This window comes from Fundulus heteroclitus, chromosome 15, assembly GCF_011125445.2.
Source record: "Fundulus heteroclitus isolate FHET01 chromosome 15, MU-UCD_Fhet_4.1, whole genome shotgun sequence".
Lineage (NCBI taxonomy): Eukaryota > Metazoa > Chordata > Actinopteri > Cyprinodontiformes > Fundulidae > Fundulus > Fundulus heteroclitus.
In genome coordinates this window covers 6,606,074-6,624,757 of record NC_046375.1, presented here as the reverse complement: position 1 = coordinate 6,624,757, position 18,684 = coordinate 6,606,074, and the positions used below count along the sequence as shown (strand labels likewise).

General features: G+C 39.4%; 3 protein-coding genes across 3 annotated transcripts in view; 2 read left to right on the top strand and 1 right to left on the bottom strand.

The window, feature by feature from the left end:
* Nucleotides 1-115: 115 nt before the first annotated feature.
* On the top strand, nucleotides 116-2,527 carry LOC110369569 (NADH dehydrogenase [ubiquinone] 1 beta subcomplex subunit 1-like). The gene is made up of 3 exons (XM_036147289.1): nucleotides 116-215; nucleotides 1,831-1,976; nucleotides 2,345-2,527. The coding sequence occupies exons 2-3, from the start codon at nucleotides 1,837-1,839 to the stop codon at nucleotides 2,379-2,381; spliced, it is 177 nt and encodes a 58-aa protein (XP_036003182.1). The 5' UTR covers nucleotides 116-215; nucleotides 1,831-1,836; the 3' UTR covers nucleotides 2,382-2,527.
* Nucleotides 2,528-2,613: 86 nt separating this feature from the next.
* On the bottom strand, nucleotides 2,614-12,332 carry riox1 (ribosomal oxygenase 1). Its single transcript, XM_012879352.3, has 15 exons — nucleotides 12,188-12,332; nucleotides 11,886-12,032; nucleotides 11,650-11,795; nucleotides 8,945-9,044; nucleotides 7,773-7,886; nucleotides 5,881-5,987; nucleotides 5,691-5,798; nucleotides 5,037-5,071; nucleotides 4,609-4,787; nucleotides 4,318-4,422; nucleotides 3,415-3,556; nucleotides 3,219-3,339; nucleotides 3,039-3,138; nucleotides 2,878-2,964; nucleotides 2,614-2,775 (listed from the first exon to the last, which is right to left on the bottom strand). The coding sequence occupies exons 1-15, from the start codon at nucleotides 12,278-12,280 to the stop codon at nucleotides 2,689-2,691; spliced, it is 1,671 nt and encodes a 556-aa protein (XP_012734806.2). The 5' UTR covers nucleotides 12,281-12,332; the 3' UTR covers nucleotides 2,614-2,688.
* A 3,026-nt stretch (nucleotides 12,333-15,358) lies between these two features.
* extl3 (exostosin-like glycosyltransferase 3) overlaps nucleotides 15,359-18,684 on the top strand; it is a 67,711-nt gene continuing 64,385 nt past the window's right edge. The window contains exon 1 of the mRNA XM_036147287.1: nucleotides 15,359-15,582. The gene's annotated coding sequence lies outside the window, so the exon portion shown is untranslated. The remainder of the gene's footprint in view (nucleotides 15,583-18,684) is intronic.

Sequence of the window (18,684 nt, the reverse complement as noted above, 5' to 3'; positions counted from 1 at the left end):
CGGTAAAAATATATTTTTTTTCTGGCTATAATGGGATGGTTTTGTGTGGAATATGTACATTTAATATCTAAATTATTTCAAATACATTTGTAATGGTAACATATCGTGGTGTTGTCATTTAGCATAAACATGTCGTTGCTCGGTTCTTGGTACAGTCCAATGTCCTTCGCTCAGAGCAGGAACCCCTGAAGGCCACAGCTTGGTGTCAACTGAAGGTATCGTTTAAAACTATTAATCTACTGTCGTTATTTATTGTTTGCTAGCGGGTCAGGTTGCGTGTTTAGTTTGCTGAAGCAATCATTCAGGCAAAAATGTATAAATAAAAAGAAGATATGCAACTATAATATGGCGTTATATGCTAATGCTAGTTAGCACTCTTGTTAGCAAGCGCCTGGATTTGTGAAGCGCGACTTGACATCTTTTTCTTGATTTCGCTGATGGCTAAAATAACCAACTTTAACAATGAAACATAGTGTTTGGAATAAACTTTGTAGTTTATTTTAATGGATCTTTATATGTAATAACGATCCCCTGGAACTGTCAGAACCATATCATGAATCTGACTGGTTCCTTTTTGTCCCCTTTAGTCCAACGAAACTGGTCAGGGGCTCATTTCCAACTATGTAAACATGCTTCATCTAAACCGGTGATCTAGTTAAGGTTGAATAAATAAGATATTTAGGTGTCCCTCTGTTAGTTATTAATGCTCCAGATCTAAGCTATCTAGCTTGTTTGTTTCCAGGACTAGTTATACGTTTGACCAAAGGTCTCAACTTGAAATCCATTATGGATTTGTTTCCATTCCAGCGATGAATTAAGAAAAGCATACAAATATCGACTTGTCTGCAAACATGTTTGTCTGACCTGAGGTGTTGAAAAAGTATGGAAGAGAGAAATTAAGAATGGAAAAGGTATTTGCATTTTAAAACTTACCCTCTTCTAATTAAACATGTGAATTCCCTAAAAGCGTTAGGGATTTAACTGCTTACCTCCGAATTTTACTTACATGTTTTACATATATTCACCATGATTTTTTTTCCTTAAATTTAACACTTTAGACCCAACTTTAGCAAACTTAAAATGCATGCATGCATGCATGCATCTACAGGTGTATAACAGACAGGTATTGCCCAGGTAAAGGGGAAGATGCAAACATCAGGAACTTTAAACCATAATTTTGCTAGGAAAATACTAGATGGACGTTAATTCCTGCCCCAGTCAATCTTTAGTTTTTAATAATACCTGCAGAGTACATATTCAAAGCCTGACACTGTAGAAACATTGTTTTCTGTCTTTATTTTAATGAGCCTGAAAATTTAATAGAAATCTGGGAATTACTCAATTTGAGTATAGAGTAAGTCCCTCAAACTGCAAGAGTATTAAATTGGGAAATAAGAAATGCATATGCAATTTATTTGCTTTTTTTTTTTTTTTTTTTTTACCCAACATCAAAACTTTTAAAACTCCACATTGTTGCCATAAATGTCACATTATTTTTGCTTAGTTGTAATTGTTTTCTCATAGAAAGGATGATGTTTAACTCTGTCGCCCTGTTGCTTGCTCAGGATTACAGGGGGATTCAGTGAAGTCAAGATTTGGTGCAATCTTCTGACTTCCTTTGAAAAATCCTTTGTTACAAAGTGGCCAAAAAGATTTTTGGAATTTAATTTCATCTCAATTAAATTAGTTTCATTACAACAGTGTTTCCAGTGACTAAAAAAATCCAACCCTTAAGATAACTTTTTCTTTCTTGGTGATTTGGCACAAAACCGCTTTTATTCTGCAACGTCTGTGATCAATGCCTAATGTTTTTCCCCTCTTCTAATTTAAGGAAGCATGGTCAGATTTGCATTACCAACCAGCATGAATTGGGGACACATATGGGTTCCCATGGGCATCGTGATCGGATGGTACCTTGACAAACAACAGGATAAGAAGCTGACGGCATTCAGAAACAAGAGTGCATTGTACAGTAGGTAAGAAAAGTAACGGATTTAAATCAAAGTAATGTTTCTCCCCCCTATACGCCCACTTTGAACTTAATATGGAAACAGTTTAGTGAATGTTTTAAGTAATCTTGATTTGAGATGCAGGATCTTTGTTTTTGTTTTTTTGTTTTTTACATCATGCCTGTGTCTGAGATCTCTGCTGTATCAGATTGGCTTATCAACAGGATTTAAAAGTTGCAAACCTGGATAAACGCCTCTGACCTGCTCATTTAACTCAGAACATTTCAGACACTATAAAGCAGAAGAGTTTTAGGAGACTTTATCTGAAAGGAAATTATCTTCTCATAACACATTCTGAAACGGCCTTATTAAGTTAAACTTTTTCTCCTCTGCAGAGAGTTGAAACCTGGTGAGGAGGTGACCTGGAGGTAGAAGCTTCCCTGCTTGGAAAGCTCCGTCGAATTGAGTGGGAATGAATGATGAGTGGTCCTCAGTTTGTAATATTTAAGGAGACTCCTGTACACCTTGTTTTGAGTTGTATCAACTGAAAAAATAAATAAAAATGTCCTCCAAATTTACTTTTTGCTTGCTTTGCTTTTTTTTTTTTAAAGCACAGTTGAAGCTGAATCAGGCACATTTTCATGAATATAAAAATTCAAATAAAGACTCCTTCAGGCAGAGTTTTATTGCTGAAGATCTTGTTTTGCAAAGAGATGGGTTTTTTTTCTTCTCAATGTGTTCAGCGTGAGTGAACAGCTGGTGGGGCCTGAAGAGGTTCAGCGGTGTGAATAATTCCCTTCTCAAAAAGGAGTTCGGCCAAAGCAATCTGGGGAGGAAAGAAAAGCATCGGTCGTCAACCCAACATCAAATGTATCTTCGCTGCCAGTGAACTTTACTGCAAATAAGAGCTTCAGATCTAAAAACCTACCTTGTCCTGAACAGAATCACACGGCAAACTTCCAACCGTCACAAAGCTGGGATAAGAATGGATCAGAAACTCGACGGCGTCGGTATGCTGAAAGACGGTATGGTAGAGGTGATCAGAGCAATGCACAAGACCAGGCGTGAAAGCAGACAACGCAATTCTACCTCTGTTTGTATCTCAAAGCTCTTGAGCTCCTCTTTGTGGTAAACTCTGGAGTTATCCGTGGTGTGGCAAAGGTGCACGGCGTCTCCATTGCTGCATAGTCTGGCACAAAATCAAATCAAGAGTGAGATCAAAACCCAGATAGGAAGATGGGAAGGAAAAAAAAATGTTCCCGTTTTTACCTTGCACACTCAGCACGAAGAATTTTGATCTGGGTCTGGGTAGTGATGTGGACGCCGACGTCCGTAACTTTACCATCCACCCATCTGGTCGGTGCTCCATGCACGCTGGTGGCCAGTTCATCTGAGGGCGACGAGATCAACTAATAGAACCTCACACTTGTCCGATCATGGACGGCTCCAGATTCTGGACACGTACCTGGAGTGAGCACGGGGGGCAGGCAGTCATGGAAGAACTCTCTGGCTTTCTGATCGACGGCGGCGTCCACCGGGGCGTATTTCGGCAGTCTCTTCATCAAGTTCTCGATCCGGGACAAGAATTTGGCCCTCTGTGCGTCTTCCTGTACGGGGACAACATCACCCATTAGGAGATGCAGTTTGGTGAAAGGTCAAAACTTATGGGCATAATTTTTTTTTTTTGCTCTTTAATTTATTTGAACCACGTGGATATGGATAAACAGCATGCAACTGATGCAAATCATAAAAAAAAAAAAAAAAATACATCTGGTCCACAAGTCTTAATTTAAAGTGGATTTTCTCAAATCCATACTGACATCAATCTATTATTATTTGGTTAATGCCTCTTAGCTAGTTGCACCTTCTAGCATAATTCTGGCTGTCTATTGGACTACGGTACTCTTCTAGGCAGAACAGGCACTTTACCGACCCAGCTTTGAAGCATAGTCCATTCATTTGTAAAAGAGTTTAGCTTCTTTTTCTTAAAAGGCCATGCCAGCAGCTTAATGTTCAAGTCACCCAACTGTGTCCAAGTATCAAGCTTCTGACGCAAACTGACGCCCACAGATGGAAAAGGAATCGACCTGAATGTACTGAAATAACCAAAGAAACACCCGCTGGGAAACAGGTGTCTTATTTTCCACAGTGACATTTTAGTGTCTTGCAAAAGTATTCATCCTCCCTGGTTTTTAACCCACTTTCTGTTCCATTCCAACCAGAAATTTAAAGGATTTTAAATGTACTTTTAAAAAATCAGCCCTGAGGGAAAGAAAAGGGTTCAAATAAATAACAGCACAGAATATTTTATTTAAAATAATAATACAAAATTATAATAAAAACAAATAATTAGAAGAACAATAATGACCTTATCTGAATTTTGCACTCCCATGTATGTCAAGTAGTCCAGAGGTAAACCCCGCCTGAACTCCACATCTTCCTCCATGGCTACTTCTAATGCGGCAGGAATGACCTAAACATGAACACAAAATATTAAGACAAATAAAAAGTATAAAAGCAGTAACAAATCTGCATGAACTTGCTTTTTATTTCGAATGTTGACATTTCTTTTGCTTGGTAATCAGTTTCCAGTTTATTCAGTTGAAGTGATGAGGCCTTTTGCCGACTGTTTCGACGGCAGCAGCACAGGTGCGTTTACCTTCTGCAGCAGGTCCCCCCAGCTGTTCTTCTGGTACGAGGAGATGGTGATGTGCAGAGAGTGTGCGTCCGGGAGGCAGTTGCCCTGATGGATGAATCCTCTGGGGAAGAAGAGGAGATCCCCGGCTTCCAGCACCACGTCCAGGATAGGCTTCCCAATCTCCGCCTGGTCAAAGTTCGCTGGGAAGGAAAACACAAGAGGCGTCACCTGTGGGAAAGGTCTGACACATTCTCATAAGCTTCAGTGTGAGATGTGCTCCACGCTCCAAAGGATTTAGTCACTTCTTTCATAGTATATAATGTGCTTATTTTCTTAACAAAATTGGTATGGAAAAGAAAGAAAAAAAACACTGTTTTGTTTTAAATTAAATATTAAATATTAATTAAATAATTTTATTATTGTAAGAATCAAGACTTTTTGGTACTCACGGCTTGAAAATACAGGCAAGACTTCATTTTCTGACCTAAATATGAAAGAAAAAGAAGAAAAAAAAGAATATATATATACCAGAGATTGAGTCAACAAACCTAAATGTTGAGTGCTCTTACCTCAAATTACATCCACTTTAAATACATATTTCAAACATTGTTCAAGATATTGCAAAAATAATGCATGGTACTCAAAAATTTTATGTAGAAGTTTTGAGTACCAGATACTATGTATCAAAACAACACAAACTAGTGCATAATAGCAAACAATTTTTTTTTTTTTTTTTTTTTGCATAATGCTAAAACAATTGTGTGACCCTTTAATGGTTATACCCCAGAAGGACAAAGTAAGCATGTGAAGGAAAGTGCTGAACACACTCTTAACCATATAACAAGCCGGTGGCAGTATCATGCTGTGGGGGCACATTACTTCAGCAGGGACAGCGAAGCAGAGCTGAAGGGAAGGTGGATGGAACTAAATCAAGGATTTATGTTCTTGGATTTTCTCCAAGAACATAAAAATACCATTAAATTGTATGAAATTTACACTAACAATTGAATCAAGCTTATGAATTTCATCTTTTTTATTATTGTAGCAGAATAGGTAGATTTGATGCTTTTTTTTAATGAGTTTGAACTTTGGTGAATTTTTACCTCGGACTGTACACTCGCCAATGTTTCTTCCCTTCCAGCTGAACCACAAAAGCTTCAATGTCGTCATAGTGTGGAGCAAAGCCCTGGGTTCCTGGCGGTGTAAGGTATCTGGAAAAGGAAACATGCGTTTAAGACCTGAAATCAACCAAAGAGAAGTTTCAAGTGACCGACTTCTCGGCCTTAAACGTACACGTTGGCTCCTGCCATGGTGCCGAACTGCTCCTGGAGGATGGACAGCACGTTCCACACGGTTAAGGAGAAAGCCTGAGGATTCAACAGGCGTACAGAGCAGCCACTCTACGAGACAAGAGACACAAAAATATGAAGTGATCTGCAGTGAAGCTGCAGAAATATTTAGTTTGATCAACTTATCAAAATATGTTACGGTAAATTAATATATCTAATGCTGTCTTAAGAAATATGGACATTGATTTCTTGCTGTCTTCCTTGGAGTGATTGTGGCTATAAAATGACAATTAAAAATCTCCAGACTTAAATTAGAAATTAGAGATGCACCGATCCGATACTTGGATCGGATATCGGCTCCGATATCGACTCATTAGCTGGATCAGATATCAGATGAATGACGCTGATCCAGCAATTTCTTTCTTTTTTATATCATACACAGCAACCCAGCTACAGCGATCTAGTCACTTGAATTGTATGTTTTCAGCGGCGGTTACGGCACGCAGAGCAAACACGGCAGCTAGCGATGAGCAAACGCAGCGCAACATGGAGGCAGCGCCGGACTGAGCCAAGTCTGCTATTTGAAAGAATCTCAACCTTGATACAGTGTAGGTAACAGATTGACTCAGGCTGCCAGATCGACTCGGGTCCTGCGCCTTCTGATGACGTCACTATACATGGTTGGTTTAACGTTTGCTCAAATGCGCAAAATATTGTAATTGGTCTGGACAACTTACTAAAGTAATTATAGCGGGGTGTAGGTTTTATTCGAGAGCGGGATTGCGGTTTGTAAACGGACAATTTTACGAAGAAAATCGCCATGGTCCCTGCGCCTCCCGATGACGTCACCAGATTCTCCGTGGGCCTTGCGCCTCCCGATGACGTCACCTTATGGCAACACCACTCAAACAAACTACATAGAGCCCACGGTCTGCATTTGTAACAAATCAATTTTATTAAGTTAATTTAGCGGTTTCTTTTTTCTCAAAAGCTTGAACAAATATTCAAGCCATTTTACAAAAAAAATAAATAAATTAAAAATCAACAAATATTTGACAATTGGCTCAATGTTTGGAAGAATAAAATGGAAGGGCTAGCCAGACTAATTTATCCAGCATATATCTTAAAAGTACCAAATACCACAATAAAAAAATAATCAAATTCATCACAATTTCATCTGGAATAATAAAAAAACATGTGATCTGAAAGAACAACATCAGTACAAAAAGGAGGAATGAACGTTATTGATTTTAAAGTAATGAATGCCGTGATAAAATTAAATTTGGCTGCAGACTTTTATTAAAAATTAAATGAGTTTATGGTTTAGTTTCCCTTCACAGCTTAAAAAAAAATTGGAGGAATTAAATTTCTCTAAGGTTGTAACTTTGATCCTGCAAAATTACCGATTAAATTGTCAGACTACCACACAAGTATTCCAAAATTATGTAAAAAGTTTTCATGCCTCGACTAATTTACAGGAAAATAACCGCAAATTAACAAAATAAAATTGATTTGTAACAAATGGAGACCGCGGGCATAATGTAGTTTGTTTGAGTTGAGTTGCCATATATAGACGTCATCGGGTAGCGCCCGAGCCAATCTGGCAGCCCGAGACGATCTGGTACCTACAACGGCAACAAGTTTGATTGCAACGTGCAATATCTGCATCGCGAAAATTGCGAGGGGCAGTGACAAAGTTGTTAAATTCAACACCACAAACATGGGAAAACGGTATACCGTTCATTCATTCAATAGTAGTATCGGTTCGGTATTAGGTGATATGCTCAGGTATCGGTATCGTATCGGATTGGATTAAACTGCCTCGGTGCATCTCTATTGTTAATAATTACACTCGATACATAAATAAGTACGAAACCTGCATCGTTTAATTCTTACCTCGTAAAAATCCCACACGGTGAACGGCAGAGCCCTCCCTGGTGGGTTATGCGTTTCCCTCTTGCCATTAATGTAACTAGTGATATCCAGGTTCACGCCATACTGAACATTTTCCTGTGGAAAAAAATTTAAATAAATGAACAATACTCAAATCTAATTAATCTGCAGATACAGTATTAGCAATGAAGTAAATGCAAAGTCAAGGCTTTTCTGACATTTTACTGACAGGCAGCAATGGGAAGTTTTTGGTCGGCTATTCTCAACATTATCTTCTACGAAAAACTTCCCATTTTATGTGAAGTATAAGAAGTAGTCCTTTCCTTTTAATAATCCCCATTTAAGATTCAAAGTTTTCAGATACATAGTTACCGGTCAAGTCCAACCTACTAATTCCTTCCTTCCTCATTTCTAGAGCCTTCAAACTAATTTGTGAAAATTTCGTTTTAATGAAGCTATTAAATCGTGCTGAAGGTTCCAAGATGGAAAGATCAGTGTTGAATCCAACTGAAGGGATTACAAGATTCATTGTTCATATACGTTTCACATTTATGTCACTATATGAAGCTTTTACAGCCTCAAAATGTACAGAGTTAGATACTGCAAGTCCATATTTAAAATATAAACACCGAGTTCACCATGAATTTAGACAAGAAGTTCTACTGTGACCAGGCTTTAAATATTGAACCTGCAAAAAACAGCCTGGACTAACAGATGGTAGACTGATGGACAGCAAGATGCAAACATAGATTGATGGATGAATGGGTGGATTAATATATACAGAGATTGCTTTTTGTGCTAATTTTTAAGGCACAAATACAAACGTTCCCCATGAACTGAGGGGTTGGCTTTTAATCTGTGGTCTTTTCGATACTGGCATGGGGAATAGAGTCTGAAAAGACTAAATTTGTCCAACTCTTCTGTTTTTTTTCTCTATTCCTAGCCAAGCCTGGAAAGCACTTCATCATTCAGTCAAACTTTACATATTTTTTCATGCCTTTTCAGACTGTGTAGGATCCCTGGAGACTCTTTCCATCCAGAGATTGAAGTTTTTAGGTGATAAATAAAAAGAAAAGGACCTGATATTCAGACATTGGAGCCACTGATCACCAGCCAGGGGTGACAGTTGGAAAATTGGCCAACTGACTGGTGCATCAGTAGTTTCAGAACTTTACCTCTCTTAATATACGATCAAACTCAGCAGTTGAAAACAGTCCCTTGTAGTAATCTGGATTCTTGCGTTGAACAAGGACCGGCTTCTTTTCCCAGGTGTCCCTTCACAAATCGAGAAAAGGAAAACTAAATGTTATCAAACAAATACTTTATGAGATTTGGAGTCCGAGAAAGGAGAAAGGTCATACATTTAGCATTTCGCTTATTTTGCGACTAAATAACATCCCAAGCCCTCAGGGCTCCGCTGACCGTGTGTGGGGGGGAAAACAAATGCCGGTGCGTCTCGTATGATCCCAATAAGAGCAACTGTAGGACAAGCAGCTGAAAATATAAATGCTGACTGCGACAAAAAGCTCACAGAACTCGCAGTGCTTTCCACAGATGAAAGCACGTGCAAAGAACATTTGGGACAAGTGTGCAAGCAGGACGCTGCATATCACAGCACTTTCTGCCGCACGCTCACCCCTGCAGACCTGCTGCAGGTAAATCTACACTATTCGCCATATCCTCTGAGCATGGCAGCATGTTTTTGCCAGATAATAATAAAGTTAAATGTTTAGGAATGGATGGAGGAACGTGATTAAAAAGAATGCCGGGTTTAACTTTCTCGGATTGATTTGCAGTGAAAACCCCCAAAATGGAATCCTGCACAACCGAACCGCCTCATTGGTAAGGAGTAGGGCTTTACGATTTGGCCAAAACTCAAAACTGCAATGCATTTCAACCATAATTGCGATCTTTGTAAACAAGTACTATTTAAAAACAAGAAATGTAACTGTTTTTACAAATCAGAAAATTATTATTCAAGAGAATAGCTTGTTGAGTTGGACATCAATCCTTGTTGAACATAAAGTGCAACCAACAAACAAGTCCATGTATTAAACAGTTTGACCGTTACTTAATGCTATGGTGAGATGCCTGAAAGTTCCTGGTAAAAACTATGATTATATAAACTGTAAAACAAATAATAAAATTAGATTATGTCACTGCTGCAACTCTCTTCCCCTCCGTGTGGAGGCAAACCCACTGTAAACGTATTACCGACACCTAAAGGATGTTTCTCATCCATTAATAGTTACGTAGTCAGAAATTGCAGACCTCTGCGATTTGGAAATTGCATTTATTAAAATTATATTGCAAAGGCGATTAATTGTTCAGCCCTAGTAAGAAGGGTGTGTATTTTAGATGTAAACACAGGTGCTTTGTTCAGGTCTCACAGACGTCTTGGAGAACATTATTCTGGAGGAGCTGCAGAGCTTCCCCGCTCAGGTGGAATAACAAGAATCTGTCGACAGGATACGCAGTAGGGGTGTAAATCATCAGCTTTATCACGATACAATGTTTGGATCGACTTGTTTGGATGACACAATACAATATACGCCGAAGTCACAGATATCAAAGTCTGTTACGATACGACTTCGATTAAATCCAGTTCTCATCTACGATCAATAAGATGCTATCCTATCTGTCCAGCTGGCGCCAATATTTACATTGAGAAATTCCCCAATAATAACCCAAATATGATTTGACCGTTTAATTTCTAAGCTCTTACAAGTATCAGGAATTTAAATAAAATTCAACATGCTCCTAATTTCAAAAAACAGCAGCAGATAACCTGTTCACTTATAGTCGCACGCCTTTCAAAAACATTTTCATTTTGCATCGATTGCAACTGGGTTTTTAATTCGTTTAAAATCGACATATCGATGAGGCTCGACGTATTGTTCCACCCCTAATAAGCCACACATGCCGCCATTCTGGTTCTATGGAAAAATGTTGAGAGAAAAAAAATATACATAAAAACACCCTAATTGCAGCACTGTAGTTGAGTGGACCAAGTAAATGTAGATGTAGAAGAAGGTTCTCTGACCAAATTAGATCTGAAATTTAACGGTTTGGCCAAAATTGGAAGCCCTCTGGGTGGCAGAAAACAAAACCTGGAGGCAACCATCTTCACAGAGACACATGATGGCGGCAACATCATCCTGCGGGGAATGTGGAGATGCTCCCCCAGAGTTAAACATAAAGCATCCTAGCGTGCATGGTTTATCTTCCAATTCGCTTGCGTTCTGTTAACTGTGACATCAACCAGAGAAGACAGATCACCCGCTACTACCATCTAATGTAGAACAGATTACTAGATCAATGTGTGCTTCTGTGCTTTTTGTCTCTCTTGTTGTGTCTCTGTTCTGTCTTCTCTAACCCCCAGTCGGTCGAGGCAGATGACCGTTCATACAGAGCCCGGTTCTGCCGGAGGTTTTCCTTCCCACTAATGGGGAGTTTTTCTTCCCACTGTCGCTTCATGCTTGCTCAGTATGAGGGATTGCAGCAAAGCCATGTACAATGCAGAGGACTCTCCCTGTGGCTCTACGCTTCTCCAGGAGTGAATGCTGCTTGTCGGGACTTTGATGCAATCAACTGGTTTCCTTATATAGGAAATTTTTGACCAATCTGTATAATCTGACCCAATCTGTATAATATGATTGAACTTGACTTTGTAAAGTGCCTTGAGATGACGTTTCATGATTTGGCGCTATATAAATAAAATTGAATTGAATTGAATATTATGGGCCAGTTTGTGTTGGTTCAGACAAAAACACGAGAAGGGATACGAATACCCTTGGGTTTTTTTGTGTTTTTTTTTTTTTATCCTCCTCTTTTTTCCCCCACTTCCCCGGGTCAGGGGGAGACATACAGATCGCTTTACCTGAAGAAGGCCTTGGCAGGAACGGGGTTGATGAGCCACTGAAATAACTTGCTGGCTCTCTGTCTGCTGCTGTTGACTTTGGTCAGCTCAGTCAGGACAGCATCCAGAGACTCTCCAGGTACACTCTCCTCCTCCTCCTCTGCCTCCTGCTTTCACAAACACGCAGGCTCAATCAGGCAGGTACAAATAACACCCAAATAACGCTGGTTTACAGCCAACAGGGTAGAGAAACTCACGGTTATATCTTTGCCAGCTTTCTTAGTCTCTTTGTTTGCTGCCTTCAGAAGCTTATTTCGGATCTTCTTCCTCTTGGCTCTAGTCTGGTTGACATCAGCAGCTGCAGATCCGTTTACTTTCCTCTTCTTTTTCTTCTTTACTTCCACCTAGTTAGATAAAAAAAAAAGGAGGTTAAGGAGAAGTGCCAAGCCATCATGACGCACACGATGGGGAGGAACATGAATTGGAGAGGTATGATCCTGCAGGAAAGCAGCCGTGCATCAATATTTCCGTCGGGTATCAAGCCGGCGTGGACACACACCTGTGCCCGCTGAAAGGGCTTCTTAGGCGGAGGCGGGAGATCTGACTGCAGAGTCTGGTACAGCGCAAAGGCAGACATGTGTTTTTGCTCCATGTTCGCCACACCGAGGCTGTTTCTTCTGCAGCTGGTGTTCCAGCTTCTATCCACTCGCTACTGCCACCAACAGGGCGGAAGCTCGAAGGAGGACTGAGACGACAGCTCACACCAAAAGTATGCAATAAATAAATAAATAAATGAATAAAAACTTGTGCTGATAATTATGTATCGTAATTGTTTTTTTTATTGTTTTTTTTTCCATGTGTTTACGGAAGAGGATTAGGGCCATTAAAAAAAAGTCTGTTCAATTCTGATTTTATTCTCAGAATTCTGAGAATTAAGTCAGAATTGAATGGACTTTTTTCTTTTGAATGACCCTAATCCTCTTCTGTATGTATTATATTTTTAGAACCATGTATTTTTTTTTTCAATCTTAAATTGTTGCCCTGTATTTCTTATTGGAATAATAATAAAAAAAAAAAAAACACCTGTAGCAGTTTGGATTTATGCAGATGAGCACAATTTCAAACCAATAGTATGACAGAAACAGAATATTTAAAAATAATATGCTAAACTCCACATATGATATCTCATATGAATTAGTTAGTTAGTTAGTTAGTTAGTTAGTTAGTTAGTTAGTTAGTTAGTTAGTTAGTTCCACTCCTTTCCATATGGAGTAGGAGTAGCTCTACTTAGACCACCCCTTTATTTTGTTGCGTATTTCTTTCACTGTAATAGTAGCAGAGATGGTATTTAATGACTTAGTTGCATTAAAGGGATATCATACTTTATTCTGCTAAAACAATGGATTATCAGAAAACAAATTTACCAACATTTAAGATAAGCTGGAGAAAAAGAAACTTTGATAAGTTTTAAAGACTTCTCTTAGCAATTACATCTAATTTAAGCAAAGATACCACTTATGCAGTCGTGCCTTGCCTGATATAGAAGGTCCTTGGTTTGAATCCTGGTACCTTTCAGTGCGGAGTTTACATGTTATCCCTGTGTGTGTGCAAGTTTTGCTATGGCACCATCCAAAACCATGCCTTTTAGATTAATTAGCGGCCTAAAAGCCACTTAAGTGAGCATAATTTATTGTCCATTGTACCTATGCAATTAATGTCCACATTGTACCCTGCCTCTCACCCAATGGCAGCGGGAGAAAAGCACCAGGATGGATGCTTTTAAATATTCAAATCTCGAAATAGCAACAGATTTGCTATTCAAATCCCAAAATGAGCAAAGGTAAAGAAATAAGATAAACAAAAGAATCACAGACAATGAATCCCTGCTATGCAGGATCTCTGATGGTGTCCATTTCTTGCTCTTCCGGTCAACAGGTCATCACCCCAAAGTCTTGCGCCATGGTGAACACACACCCATCCTGGCAAAGCTGAGCAAGCTCTTCACTGGTTGGGAACCCAATTCTGCAGCTCTCTTCTCAGAATATGGTCTTTCTGTTCTTTCAGACACAATAACACAAACTACAATGTCTATGCATGAATCTGTCTGACAACATAAAGTTGGCAAAAAGATATCCAAAAGCAAGACACCACGTCCTGATCCAAATAAATTTAAGAACCGACGGGAAACAAAGTTACTGAGCCCTATGTGTCTAGAAAGGGCAACAAAGTCCCTTCTAATGTTTCAGTGAGTACTATTATCCATAAACAGAAAATTGAAATGTCTCACGCATCCACTGTTCAACGAAAACATTGAACAGTGGTTCCGTTTCCCACAAATGCGCAGCAACCAAAATTACTCGAAAAGCACAAATAACCCAGAATAAGATCTAAGGCACGGCCGGCCTCAGTTCTGTCAGTGAAGGTCAGCGTTCATGATTCAACAATACGTAAGAGACTCTGCAAAAATGGGATCCATGCAGGAGCTCTAAGATCTAATATAAAAATCCTGGTTTAAGGCCTGTCTTATATTTGCAAAACATCCTAATGACCCCTATTACTTTAAAAATATATATTTTGTGGATTGTTAAGACAAAAGTGGAACTCTCTGGTGCGGAGATCCCGGTATATCTGCTATACGTGTTTCAGATAGACAACATTACACTGACAGGCTAATTTGATGGTCTAGGGCTGCTTCAGTGTTAAAGGCCTTACAATTGGCTGTAAATGATGGAACAATGACTTCTTCAATCCAGCAGAAATGTTCAACGGAATATTGTGCAGCAGGGCCACAAAGCCCACCTGCTTTCCACTTCTGATTGGCTCAAAAAAGGTGAAGGTTTTGTATGATCTATTCAAGGTGTGGACTTAATCTGGTTCAGAAGATGTGACATGCCCTTGAGCAGAGCATTTATGCTAAAAAAAACAACTGTAATATGGATAAATAAAAACAATTATGTGAGGAAGAGTGGACCAAACATCCTCCATAGCAAACCTTTCAGCTTGTGACTCCCAAAATTACAGTGCTGGAGATAGGTGACCCACTTTTGTCGGGTGGGATTATGAGAATAAAGTAATAAAATTACAGTATTTTTATTAGATCTCTTATAAAAAAGATCAAGCCTTCTGCCTGACTGTGTGAGAGTTATTCTTTGGCATTAGTATCACAAATAAAGTAATACTGACTCTTTTTAGCACATCAGAAAAAAAATCCTTGGACCCCCAGAGGTGTCGAGCGACCCTCTGGGGGGTCCCGACCCCCACTTTGGGACCCCTAAGAGTCACTCCTAGTTAGCACAAACATTTGATGGCAGTGGCCTTTGTACCAATTATTAGGTTTTGGGAGCAATTGTAATTTCACATACCGGCATGTTTGTTTTAATTACTTGTCAATCAAATCGTCTTTTGAAAACTGAATCTTCTATGTAGTTTGGTCATCATTGTCTTGTATCCAAATTTAGTCAAGGGTGAAAATAATTGTGCATAAGTGTAGCAAAAACAAACGAGCAAGATTTAATGTAATTTTAAAATATAGCTGTGTGTGTTTTATATTTTATCAGCCCGCAAAAACCTGCAGAGTTGTTGCCGTCGTCGAGTTTAGTTCGAATGCCATAAAAAAATAAAAAAATAATAAAATAAAAATCGGACGGCATCCACATCGAACATCAGGGGGCGCAGTTCCCCCGCCTGTCCGCCAAGCAGCCTTCAATGGCCCCGCTCAGCCTCGTTTCCCACAATGCCTCGCTTCTTCGTGCAGCCAGTCGGTGATGTTTGTGCAGCCGTCGCTCCAACAATGCAGCTTTTAATGGGGCTGTGAGATGGAAACGCAGCAGCACCGCCAGGCTGGCCGGGGACCGTGGCCGCTCAGACTGCGCACCGTCACGCTTCTCACCGGCCCTCCGGCCTTTGCGGCGAGGAATTAGCCTCCATTTGCTGGACACACTTTCCGCCGGGCGGGTGAGTAGCCTTTGGAGCTAACGTTGCTCGGGAGTAAATACATTTTGTTGTGACCAACTGCTGGCTAACACGGGCTAGCTGGTCGGCTGTTGTGTATGGAAACCTCCTTTTAGCTCCAGTGCGGGGGATATTTATATATATATATAAATATATAATGCCGTGTTTTTGTCATTCTGTCGGAGGAGCTGGCGGTGTTGTTGGTTCGAGTCTGGGGAGAGGAGTGGGGAGGTTTTCTGCAGGAATGTTTGGCTCTGATTTCAGCAGGAGCACACGTCAAGCAGCCGGTGAAGCTGCTGCTGCTGCTGCACACTGCTGCGATCTGCTCCCCGATGGCTATAGGGTCTGCAGCTTTAAACATTGATCATTTCTGCAATAATTCATGCTTGATCCCCCCATCCCCCTTCCCATCCACCCATCTAACGCCAAGTGCTTCAGCATGTCGCCGGATATGACAAACGTATATGGTAAAATGGGCTATTAAGCTGGCTGCACAGATGAAATAAGCTGTAAAGGAGGATAAACATATGGGTTTTAGGGGAACTTGACATCTGTCAGTCCTGCATGTTTTATTATTATTATTATTATTATTATTTTGCATTAACAGTTAATGATATTATATTTCCCATTGCTGTAATGAATAATTCACTCCCTGCCCTTGAATAACTGTCCTGTTGTATTTGCACCGACAGTTCAAACTTGTTTGCAGAACATTTTTAAATATCGTGCATCATCCTTTTTGTTTTTTTTCTTCCCCCTCTGTTTCCCCGTTTATGGGCTGCTTTGTGTCGGTCACCTACTGTAAAATCCCATTAAAACAGACTGAGGTGTGCACTCCTGTGGCTGGAAGTGTAAATCAGCAATGGATATGAATGCTTTGTAAGGCACTGTAAATACATATTCATTCTTTTTTTTTTTTTTTTTTCATGTACTGGCTAATCCCTCACTTTGTCATGGCGAGTTGTCCCCGTTTGTTACAGACCACACGTCCCACCCACACTGCAAAAACAGACCTAAAAATAAGTAAAATGTTCTTAAAATTAGTGTTTTTGGCCTAGATTTGAGTAGTTAAATAAGATGATCTGCCAATGGAATGAGTATTTTGACCCCTAAAATAAGATAATTAGACATCCTGCACTTGAAGTAAAATGATGGAGATGAGTTGTTCCTATTTTAAGTGCAAAAATCTCATTCCATTGGCAGATCATCTTGTTTACCTGCTCAAATCAAGGACAGATACACCAATTTTAAGAAAATATTACTTATTTTTAGTTCTGTTTTTGCAGTGCAATAGAAGCCAAATGTCTGGATGTCACCTAATAGTGCCCACTGGAATCGTATTTGCATGGTGGCGATACACAAACGATACTCTCACGACGCCAACAGGTGTTGTCATACAAGCAAGTCTCGGTAAAAGAGCAAATCTGAGGCACAGTTGTCTGCGTCTGCTCTGTTTCGGTCGAGAGTTGCTCTCCTTGCTGCAAGGCCAGTGGATCCGTGGCAGGAGGATCATTTCCAGCAAGCGGTTAACAACTTCGTCCTTACTGCTGTTTACGTTTTGTTATTATTGAGCCGTTCTCACGTACGCGGGGGGACACTCTACCACTGAGCCATGGCGGCCTTCCCCGGATATGCATAGAAGCAAGCCGGTAAAAGATTAACCACACCGGTCATGTTCTGGGTCTCTGGGTCTGACTTGCTGAGTTAGCATAAGCAGAATCCCGAATAGTGAAATAGACGCCCAGAACCAGCTCTGCAGAGGCGTTGGTTGTGTTTGAATCTCATAGAACGCTGCATAAAAACTGATTTACTGTCAAGCGTCTTGTTTGTGGGAGATGTGTGAAGTTTGGCTGCAGTAAACACAGCCATCTACATGCAGGACTTAAAGATGGTTGTCTGGCGCCTTGGATGGTGATATTGTTTGGCGTTCAGATTATTTTTAAGTCTAAAAAGTTTCCTGTTTCACTACTATTATTATTATTATATTTTTGTTGTTGAAATAACGCCACTGCTTCTTATATCTGTGTGAACTTCCTCTCATGTGGGAGAATAGACCAGAGTGTTTTTGTCATGCCACAGCCGGCAAACTTTATTGGCTTTTATGTGTTACGGCGATGCAGATTTGTGCATAAATGTGAAGTATGAGGAAAAAACGATTGACGGCGGCGGCGTTCATTTCATTCGTTCTGGTATGTCTGCCAGTTTTGCACATTTAGAGATTTAAATTATTACTATTTGTGGATTTATTTATTTTTATTATAATTAAAAAAAAAGCTCAGTCAGGTTGGTTGTCATGATGGAAAGGGAACTTCTGCTTTATAAAGTTGATTTTGATCTATTTATTTGTTTTTTGTTGCCTCTAACAGGTTTTCTTCGGTAGAGCTGGGTGATTAGATTAGATTCAACTTTATTGTCATTACAGAGGTAGAGGTACAAGGCAACGAAATGCAGTTTAGGTCTAACCAGAAGTGCAAGAGCAGCAAGTTCAGGATAAACAGTGGTTCCATATGTACAGGACATGGGTTATTACTGAATAAATATAGAGATGAATACTATTATAAACAGAATTTTACTGATAGATTTGTCCTATGAGTATAATATATAGATAACTAGTATTGTGAACTAAATTTACAGCTGGATATGTACCGAATATAGTATACAGGTGGATATTACTATAGAGTTTTTTATATATATATATATATATATATATATATATATATATATATATATATATATATATATATATATATAACTAGTATTGTGAACTAAATTTACAGGTGGTTATGGCATTAAAAGGATATCTCTGATTTAATTTTACCTAATCCGATCAATAGATTTTTTTTTCCTTCCCACCCGCTTATTGTTTTTGACAAAGAATTATTTCTAAAAACTTGCCTTTATTTCAATCATCTCGAGGAGTTGATTTGGGATCAAAGGGCATCTGAACACGAGCTGTGAAACATGCTTGTAAAACACAACACAACGCAAATATAACAGGTTTGTTGCTGGTATTACAGCAGAGCATACATCTTAGAACAGGTTTCACTTGTGTGACTTTAAACTAACTTAAAAAATATATATAAACAAATAAATGAAAGTGCCTCG